Here is an 11,183-nt window from a genome sequence, read left to right as displayed (position 1 = left end):
GAAAAAGAAGGGGAATTCTGTGCAGCGCCGAGCACCACCTCGCGCTCCCCACAACGGCTTGGGATGCTGTTGAATGCAAGCGGGGGAGCTAGGAAGGGGCTGTGAAAGCAACGATTGCTCCGGGCAGCCGTGTGTGTGGCTGGCCACGGCAGGGGCAGAGCTGGCCCCTGGCACCCCGCAGCCACGTGGCCGGCTAGGACTCAGGCAGCCCTCGCTGGCGGATCAATCCCATGCAGCTCCGTGGAGCTGGCACCTCTGCGCTGGCCCCGTGCCTTCCCAGCGGGCCCAGCACGAGGGGGTGCAGGGCGCCGGGGGCCTTTCTTCCCCAGTCTCGGTGGGAACTGGAGCGGATTGAGAAGGGCCGGGGAGGAGATGCTCTTCCTGGGGCCACAACGCTGGCGAAGTGGCATCGACTCCCCGCGAGAAATGCACGATTAGGGCTTCCACCAGGAGACGTGGGGATCGTCCTTGTTCATCTCCCCAGCCCTGCTCCCAGCAGTCACAAGCGGGGGAGAGGAGGGGAAGGCAGAAACGAGCACCTAGCCTCAGGGAAGGGTAGCAGCCACCGGCCCGCCAAAGTCCCAGAGACCCGCTAAGAGATCCCTGCCCCGCTGCAGGGGCCCCGACGCTTAGGGCCCCACGGGCGGCATCCAAGTGCCCTGCTGTCCCTGCTCCCCCCGCTCCTTGCAGTTGGTGCAGGGAAGGGAGGAGCCGGCCTGAAGCTTCCCCTCCACCCCAGCCCACGCCCCCTGCCCTCCCCGTCCACCTGCGTTTAACAGGCCTGAGATCAGGGCCGGGTGGGAGGGATCTGGAGGGCAAAGCCTAAAGCCCGGCTCCCTCGGGCAGCGGCGAGCCCTTCAGCACCGCTGCGCCGGACAGGGGCACCGCTTGCCCTTTGCTTCCCCCTCCCCTTTGGGGCCCAGGGCCAGCATGGCCAAAGCCCTGACCGAGCCCTTCAAGGATCCGGACTGTGCCTGCTCCTATGGCATGAAGTTAACCTGGGACATCAATGACCCCAAGCTGCCGCAGGTAGGAACTGGGGGTGGGGGGGAAGGCTGCATCTATCCCCAGCCAGCCCTGAACCAAAGAGGGGTGGGCAGATCTGTTCTTTTCTGGCCCATGAAGATTTATAGCAAAGGGGGAAGCGAGCAAAGGGAGATTAAAAAAACAACACACACTCACAAGAAAAACCCCCAAACAAACCAGGGCTCATCTGAGACTGGGAGACAGCCGTGTGGTGGTGCCTAGTGCCCTGCAGTTTCATTCACAGTAGGTGGAACGTGTGTCTGCCTCCCAAGGGCTGATGCAGTATGTTTGACCAGTTTGGCGATGGCATTAAAGATCAGGCTAACTCCTCTATAACAAATTACTGGGGTAATCAGGCTCCGAGAGCAAGGCTGAAGCTCGAGCTAACACCTCCTCTCTAACAAATTGCTGGGGTTATTACCAGTCACCACCTTGCTTTTCTTGGACCTTGGATGCTGAGCTAAACACATGCCAGGTGGACAGGAGTTGAAGAGCAAGGTGGTGCCTGGTAATAACCCCAGTCATTTGTTATGGAGGAGGAGGGGTGAAATCCTGGGTTCACTGAAATCAGAGGCAAACCTCCCACCAACTTCAGTGGGACTGGGGGTGTGATGTAAGATTGAAGAGAACAATGTTAAGGCTTACAGTATTGTGGTCTGGGTTTACTTGGAAGTTCAAACACTGATGTTCTCCAATGGCACTTACAGTGCAAAGCTAGTTTTAACCTTCTCTCCAGATCCTTAGTATGTTCAGGACTCAGTCTCTAACTACCTGGCTTGACTTTCCAGTTACTCAGACAGTCTTGGCACTTCAGTGTAAGCAGAGGAAATCTATATTTCTCAACTTTGGTAAAGCACAATAACTGCAGGAAGAAAGATCACGAATTGAAGAGCTAATGCTCAGATGCTCAAAGATACTTAGACATCCCCCAGCCACCCACAAATTCCATTGACTTTTTTATGGTTTGGAATGACTGTTTAAGCATTAGTTTCTGTAAATGTGAGCAGTTATGTTAAGTAAGAAACTGTTCCACTCGCAAATGTAATGGCAAGGTTCTGGCTGAAATCTGACATGGTTTATGAAACAGTTAGTAACCAAAAGGTAGACAAGAGAGAGAATCTGAACAGCTGTGATGAATCATGCTTCAAGTCCAGAGTTTGAACATTTTCCCCCTTCCTAAAGACAGGCTGCTTTTGGCAGGTGCTGCCAGAATTCAACACATTTAAAATGTCTTGTTAAATAGATTTTAATATTGACTAGATCACCAAATAGATATTTTTGTTAGTTTAACCCCCAAAGGCTGGGTTTTTTGTTTTTATTTTTTAACTTTTTTTTTACTCCTAATAATTATTCTGTAATTATTTGGAATTTCCTCCTGCAAATCCTAATAGGCTTAATTTTATGTATGCCAGTAGCTTGGTTTCACAGAGAACTCATATGCATAACAGCTCCATCATTATTTTATTTCTCTTTGTTAATGATATAAATCAAATGATTTAAAAATCTCAACCTTTTTTGTACTTATACTATGGTAGACAAATTTTTAAAGTAAGTGATAACATTCCAAGTATAAAATATCCCTCTTTTAAATGACTTTGAGTATATTCTTGCATTACACAGGATGTACATATTTCAACCAGTCAGTATAGTTTTGGTGGAAGGTCTGTTCAAGGCTTGTTATAAAAAATAATAACCTCCAGCATCAAGAAATCATTTTAAGAAATAGTCACAAAACTAAGGCATCTATTCATGAAATCTTGGCTTTTATTAATCTATACATCCACACTCCTGCAATTAAGACAGAGTAAAAGGCGGAGAGCTGGATTCTATTGACTCTTGTGCATCAACAACAGAATTGTCATTAACTTCTAGGTACAGGGACAATCTGTTACAACTTTATAGCATTATTGCATAGGTATCAGTGACCAAAGAAATATTTATTATGGAGGATGATGCATAGGAGGAAAGGAGCCCACCTGATTCTCACATCTAAGCTTCAACTTACAGGACTGACATGAAAAAAAGTCATTTTGTACGGGAATGGAACACATTTGATCTGAAATCACAAAGACGTACAATGTAGAAGGACAGAATTACATTTTTACAGAGGTAGTACAAGCGTAATTTGGCTGTGATGGTCTAGAAATTATGCGGGAGGCAAAGATTTCTTAGACCAGCTCCATAGTTGGGGTAAAGTTAGATAAGCATTCGAATGCAAGCCATTCTTCATCAGGTGAGACCTGCATTTGCAAAGCTTGCATTCAAAGACTTATCTAACTTTATCCTAACTACAGAGTTGGTCCAGTAAAAGATATTACCCTAGGAAATCCTTGCTTCTAGCATTTTGAGAGACGATCATTTCAGAATAGTCCTACACTTTAACTACAGTAGTCGTTCTTGGTGGTTCTAAGTTTACTGCTGTTCTCTATTATGTTTCACGCCACAGGCTGCAAAGGCTGTCCTGATCAGTGTACATAGAGATGCTCTGTTAATTATATTCTCACTTCTTACCATTCTTCTGTGTCCCGCTTTCTTGCTGTTGTCCCTCCCTGGCAACCACACTTTTGTGATTTCCATGCAGGAGCCCAAGCACTTTGACAGTTTCCAGGAATGGCCAGATGGCTACGTGCGGTTCATCTACTCCAGTGAGGAGAAGAATGCACAGAGACATCTCAGTGGTTGGGCTATGCGCAACACCAACAACCACAACTGTCAGATCCTCAAGAAGTCCTGTCTTGGTGTGGTGGTTTGTTCCAGAAGCTGCACCCCGCCAAACGGCACCAGACTGCAACTTCGTCCTGCCATCTGTGACAAAGCTCGCCAGAAGCAACAAAGTAAGAGAAGTTTGAAGGGCAAAACCCTACACAAGTCTTCTTAACTGGCCTTGAGTTCAAGTCCAGGTGAATCTCACACCCCCAACACAGGCATAGTTGCTTCATCCTACCCTTTCTACTACTGATTAGAGCAGCAGTAAAGACACTGTACAGTATTGGTAGTTCCAAATGTCAGAACTGTTTGTGCTTCCAGGTAGTGCATAGAGATGGGCTCACATAATAGATTTTAGTTCTAGATATAAACAACCATGAAGTCGTATCAAGTCATATAAATTCATATCAGGTGTTGTTATCTGGTCCACACATACTATATCATTCAGCTATGCTTTTTATCTTACATTATCTTTTTGGTGCAAAATACATGAAGTTAGGATTTATTTACGAATCCAGTTAGGTTCTATGTGGGTTTCTTCTAATCTCCTCATCTGGTCTTGCAGAGAAAGTCTGTCCAAACTGTAATGCAGCTCTAGAACTGATTCCTTGCCGAGGACACAGTGGCTATCCAGTCACTAACTTCTGGAGGCTAGATGGCACAGCAATATTTTTCCAGGTAAAATATAAATTTACTTTGGGGGAAGAACCACCTTTTGGGGTCCTTTTCTGGCTCCTAAATATTACCATAATGCAAATATTAACTAAAGTAATATCTACCTTTCTTGGTCAAATGGTTTGAGCTCTATGGATGAAAAGCACTATTTAAGGGCAAAGTACCAATATTATTATTATAACTGTGGAAGCATAAAACAGTTTTGTTGATTATGATATACAATTGTACATGCTAAGCATGCTCAGTACACTGATGCATTTCTCACAAATTAACTTAAATTAAGGGCTAACTCTGTAGTCCTTGCACTTATAAAACTTCCTGTCCTTTTAATAGCACCAACCCAATATTCTTTACAAAAGAAATTCTCCAGCTGAATTTGATGAGTGTTTTTCTTATATAAGTATAAAGTAAAAAATGGGAGAACTGCCTTCACAAGAACCATGATTAGGATTTAAGTGTATACCCTATGGTTTGATCTAAGCCTTTTAAAATAACTTTATTTTAATTAATCCTATGAAGAAATAAATATCAGAGATCTGAAATATCAGAGAAATTTCCAAGTTGTCTGGGAAATTCTGACATTTTGAAATTTGAAACATTTTTGGAAATTCTTTAAAATCCATTTTCGACTCCTTGTTTTTCAAAAAATATTTTATTTGAATATTATTTTATTTACATTATTTCATTACATATCAATGCACAATGTGATGTGCTGACTGCATATTGCATTATATTATGGACTACTGATACTAACTTGTCATATCATAATATGACCAATTATTTCATTTATATTCATGTAATATTCTTAACTTATTAAAACAAAAGCTACTTTAATAGTAAATATTAATCTTATTTTCTTGCTCAGTGTCACAATGTTTCCTTACAACAAGAAAAAAGGTTTGAACAATAAAATTTTAACACAAAAGCAAAATGTACAGTGCCTACCAACAAAGTAGAAATTGATATTTGTAATTTGAAAACTATGAACATTAACACAGTAGAATTATTTTGTAATATACAAGAACCTGTCATTTCAGCAGGCAAGATTTCTTTTTTATAGCTAGGATGCCATGCCACATTGGGGCTGTATAAGTTTCTACAAGTCATACAAGTGGCAAGAATCTTTTTGAGTGATATCTTTTATTGGACCAATTGTATTGCTGGGACAAAGTTTAGGAAAGCTTTCAAAAGCTTTTCAAGTATTCTTCTTTATGTCTTATAAGCATTTAAGCATGCCAGTAGTCCTACTGACTTTAAAAAGGATGACAAATCATAAAGGAGACAAATCATAAATAGGTGGGAGTAACCACAGCTTCTTCGACTCCTCTCTGCCTTTGCATTCTCATCCATGTGCAACTCCTGTTACTTCACCCTTCACTCTATCTCTAATCTTTGACCTCTTGTCTTCATCCAAACAGGTAAATCACTGGTCCATGCTATGGTCATCTCCTCCCTTGATACTTTAGTCTTCTCTTCAACCTTATGGTTACTAACTTTCTTTCCAATTCTCTTATAATGTGGTTGCCAAAATCATTAATGTCCCTGTCACTGCAGCCAGGTCACTCTCTTTCTATAGTTACCTCACTGGCTCCCCGTGGTGTTACCCATCAAGTACAAACCCCACTTCCCTTCATCACATAGCTCCTGTCTGCTGTGTTGCTGACCTCATCACTTTTTGTGTTCCTTTCCAGCTACCCCTCTGAGCTAAAAATGCCAGCCTGGGTAAGCCCTGTGTCACCTCCTCCATCTATATCCAAACATTGTCATGCTCTCTTCTGTACTGCCCTTTCAAAACCTGTGCTACAGTCTTCATCCCTACCTCACCTGTTTCACATCTACAAATTTAGTTACAAAAGCATAACAGGGTAGCTTTGCACCTTGGGCAATAGCAGCACAAGGTAGTGGCAGTCACCTTTCTGCCAGTGATGTTGGTATGGCCAGCTGTCAGCTGTGGAAGTGGCTATTTTTGGGCCTCCCTGTAAAAGTAGTGTCCAGGGCTGATATCCCAATTACCTTCTCCACTTAGTTACTCTACTGCTCACCTATATGGCACAGCTTAAAAAAAGATTGTTTAATCCACTAATTAAAAAAAAAAGAAATACCCACTCAAAACACATGACCTATGATGCATTTGTGTGCTTGCCAGAGTGAACATGTCATCACATCTCCATAATCAAGGTTCTTCCATTTTTTTGCTCTTTCTGGTCTGCAAGGTCTGTCGTTTACACTAAGCTGCTTGGTGCAGGCAGGTGCACAACACTTAGCAGCCTCATGGGTGCTATAAAAGAACAGCACAGCAAGTTATATGATTATTCATGTCTTTAAATATCCAAGTTTCACATGTGTTAACACTACTTCAGGCCAAAGGATTCCATGACCACTCTCGGCCAGAAAGCAAATCAGAGGCAGAAGTAAGGAGAAGTGCTGTGAAGAAACAAACATCCTCCTCCCACCTTCCCCAGAAAAAGAGGCTTCTGGACTCTGAGGTGAATCTAGGCGGGTTGGAAAAGATGAACCATGCACAGGGAATCACAGGATGCTAGGAATCCTTATAAGACACTGCACCTCTTCAGCTAGCTGTCATGGGTATGGGAGGTTAAAGCAGGAAAAAAGGCATATCACAAGTATGTATATTGGGGATACGTGCACTAGCATATACACTTGCAGCATTTTCTTCCAGATCTTAAAGGTCTGTTTTCGTATTCTTTTCAGGCAGGATGGTATCATGAGAGCAGTGGTCATTTCAACAACATCCATCATTTGCCATGCAAGGAAGGCCCAGAGAGATTCAGTATCGTTACAGACACCAGCTTTCCTATTGCAACTCAGTCTTACTCTTCATTTCAAAATACAGACCCTTACAAAGTTACTCATGACTCTATTAGCTTTCAAGGGGATATGGTGTCACCCTACCAAAAGTGTCCTAACCCAAGGATCTTTGTGCCTCGGCCTTGTGGCTATGAATTTGGAGTTCCTGCCTACATAAGTTCTAGTTCCTATCCAACACTTTACAAAGATTTGACAAATACCCCAGATGATACTGACCACGTTAACTTGAATGGATCTCAACATACTGGTTATTCTTTGACCATGCATGACAAAAATTTTGATAACACTGACAGACATCATGGACTGAAACAGATGATGGGGAAAACTGGTTACGGAGACAGGAGTGACTACGGACAGATTCAAGCAAACACTAATCATCCTTATTATAGCGGGGAGTATCCTTGCAGATATGGTAGCAATTCCACTCCATCAACCCCAGCTTTACAAACTGTTATCACTACAACCACAAAAGTATCCTACCAGGCCTACAAGCCCTCAGTAGTGAAGTACAGTGATAACATATGTGATGTAAAAAATCTTCAGAATTGCAGCCACGTTGCAGAGAACCTTTCAGGAACAGTTTACCCAGGGATAAAGATACAAGAAGACTGTGGTGTTCTCAAATCGGCTTTGCTTTGCCAGCACGATACAATTTCCACAAAGCCAGAAAGAGCGGAGACTATGGATCCCTATCGGTATGGGCCAACCCTGGCAAACAATTACCCTGAGCATGAAGGACAGCTATTAAGATTTGAAGGTGGTGAATACTAAGTAAACCCACATATTCTAACACAAACCTTTGGCATGCTGAACCCTCTTGAATAGGAGTTTGAGGAGCAGAAAGCAAGCAGTCCATTAAGACTATTTACTTATTCCCTGATGATGCTTTTGCAGGGATCTGATGACTGTCTCAAGTCCTCTCTATGCAAAGTTCAAAGTAGTCCTTATCTAACACAGCATATTAGAATGCAAAACATAGGCCCACACTGAGTAGGGGTAGGGTAGGGGTTATGGCAGTGAGTCTCAACCAGAGTGTTATGACATCCTGGGGAGTCTTAAGATCCTTTCAAGGGTGCCATGGGGTGCTGCACAATGTTAGCACCGTTAGGGGTGCAAGCATGATTCACAAGATAAAGCTAGAGTTTTCACATAGAAATCCAGAGTATTAAAAACATTCTGACTTCTTGTGATCTTTTTTACTTCTTTGTAACAGAATAATTGCTGTCCTGTTTTTCTGTTATTAAAAAATGAGTGAAAATCAAGAGCTGGTATTTTCTGAAGGACGCCTCAAATCTAAGGCGGTTGAGAACAACTAGTTTGTGATCTCCCTGAACAGAGGGGCTTAACCAGTCTCTCTTCCCAACTACTAAATCATTTTCCAGGTGGGGTGCACCACCTGTAATTAATAATCTTCAGGTAATGAAAATATAGGTGGATAAGGCCTGGAAAGCAGCTAGAATCACTCTGCAGTATCTTTGTGCATTTAGTAAGTAGGAAACACTAGTTAGGTTTCTCTGAAGCAAGAAAAGGAAAGGAGTTTCTCTAAAATTTACTCTTGCCTTCTTTCCTACAGGCTGCCTCTGATCTTCCCATATGGAAGAACAATTTAGATATGGCCATGATAACTGGGATCAACAGTTGATCCATAGGTTGATACTTCGCATAGGACAGGAAGACTTTATTATTTTGAGTTAAATATGGTTTTCCCAATGGATCCCACAAATGTGTTTTTCTTCTTGACTTCTGCTGTGGCCAGCTAGCACTGTGCTCTTGTAATAGCTGCACAAATTATTTTGAAAAACCATTTACAGTGAGACTCATCCCAGTCTAGATTGGCCTGGGCAAGGCACCACAAATACATGACCTCAAGGTAGCATTATAACCAATCATTACATTTAAGAATAAAGAGGGGGAAAAACAGTAACTTACCTGTTTAACAGTTACCCCCCGCCCACACTTCCCTTGCTCTCATTTCCTCAAAAATGCAGAGTCAATTGAAACTTCCTTTTCTCCACGGTACATCTACTCCCCAAGAGATCACGTCTCCCTTTGGGATCATAGCCTCACATGCCAGCTATGTTCTACCGCAGAGTGAAGTAAGTCAACCAATCAGGGAAGTCACGTGAGGGCAGGTAGCACAACTTTCACAGGACAGAGAATGAAATAAGGGATTGACTCCAAGCCCCAGATCCTATAAATTAATCAAACAATTTCTCCCATACATTTGTTACTACAAATTCTGTTCTTAAATATTTTGGGAACACTTTACTACTACAGTAATGTGGGATCCACCAGTACTGAGAGAGATTAGCATAATCTTAACAACAAGCCTATTAAACACAGTTTGGTTGAACCCAAATTGAATTCTACTACAGACACAGGTCATTTATTTACACTACTTACCAAGTATCTCTCAAAGGGCAATTTTTTAAGAGAGAAGTATTTTGAAAAATCCTTTTTTGTGTACATTTTTCTATTTTTGTGTACATTATGTCTAGATATGCAGAAATAGTTTGTGCTATAAACAAATGCAAAGATGTGGGTATAACAAAAACATATGGAAACTGGTTTGACCAGTTGCCTTCCTGGCTTCATCATGTAGAAAAATATATGTTGCAAATTCTGCAATCAAACAAGTAATCAGAAACCTTAGTTAGAAAACGGGATGCACTGTATACCAGTTTCTTAAAGTATCCATTTTTCCTGAAGTCTATTTTGTGTTGTATTTTTACTAAAATCTGAGGTTTTCCAAATGAAACATCAAAATTAAGTTTCTAAGCCAATATTTGGGCACTTGGATTACCCAGCAGCTTCCATTGGTTTCAGTGCTGGATGTGAACATTCTGAACATCATGACATTAAATTATATCCATGATGTTCAAAGGCAATTAAAGAAATTCGTACCCAACTTCTACCAACTCTAAGTGAGAGGTGTTGATCTAACTCAGTTCTTTGAAAATTGCAGACTAAGCCATATGGATTTAGGATCTTGACTTTAGGCATTTGCTTTAAAAATTCTTGGCCATTGTACATTTGATGTCCTTCCATCAGGCAAAAACCTGGTTTGGATACCAATATATATCCCAGTCAAATGAAATAGATGAGTCACCCTCACAGAAAGACTCAGCCCAAAGTATTGTATTATTGGAATATAAACAATGAATTTGCTTTACTAATGTGGGGCTTCTCACTTCCACAACTCATAGACATGGAATCATTTGGGATTTGGAATTAAACCAGAGGGTGACACTTTTTGAATTAACTTAATACCAGAAAAAAGCATCAACCTTCCGGCTTCCCAGCAAACTATTGGTAACTAAAAAGAGCCTCAAGAATCCAATACGCTCCAGAGAAGAACTGGGTGTGTTGCTGGAAGAGAACATCTGCAGCAGAGGATCAAATGGGGAAAGATTCTCCCAGCACTAATGCTCCCTCTGTCCTTCAGTGGGGTTTCTTAGGCAGGACAGACTCCCTACCCGCATCCTCTGAAGAAGGAAGTGGATCCTTCTTTCTCCAGCTTTTTTAGGAAAAATAAAACAGGATCACCTAGAAATTATTCCATAAACACATGGACTTTATAGAGCGCAAAAGCCTGCCAACGGGATTGTTTAAACAGCCTCAGGAATTCTATTTCAGGGATAGAATTTTGCCTTGAAGTGTATAGAGGGTTTTAGTAACATGAATAAAGAGGTTACAATATTATTTTGGTTCTTGCAGCATTTTTTATGAGGTTACCTAGCTTGCTGCCTTTTGCAAGCAGGCTTTGCTTCCCGAGGAGTCCCTCGGCCAGTCCTCAGGTAACACAGTCTTTAGGTGACAAACAAACCACCAAATCAGCAAACAAAACAAAATCCCTCTGCCTTTTGGCTCTGGCCCCCTTCTTGTAGCAAGCAGTTACATTCACAGCATACTTTCTCTTTTCTTGTTTACTCTTCTGGGAGCTTTTT

The 11,183-nt window shown here is 42.0% G+C and overlaps 1 protein-coding gene across 1 annotated transcript; it reads left to right on the top strand.

Moving 5' to 3' along the window:
• Positions 1–930: 930 nt before the first annotated feature.
• GCM2 (GCM transcription factor 2) lies at positions 931–8,007 on the top strand. Its single transcript, XM_090037276.1, has 5 exons — positions 931–1,029; positions 3,608–3,860; positions 4,298–4,410; positions 6,768–6,893; positions 7,120–8,007. Exons 1-5 carry the CDS (start codon positions 931–933, stop codon positions 8,005–8,007), a joined length of 1,479 nt encoding a protein of 492 aa, XP_089893402.1.
• The last annotated feature ends 3,176 nt before the right edge of the window (positions 8,008–11,183 follow it).

The sequence above is a fragment of the Crocodylus siamensis genome, chromosome 3, assembly GCF_052110815.1.
Source record: "Crocodylus siamensis isolate JL-2025a chromosome 3, ASM5211081v1, whole genome shotgun sequence".
NCBI classification, from domain to species: domain Eukaryota; kingdom Metazoa; phylum Chordata; order Crocodylia; family Crocodylidae; genus Crocodylus; species Crocodylus siamensis.
This window is presented reverse-complemented; position numbering and strand designations above follow the sequence as displayed.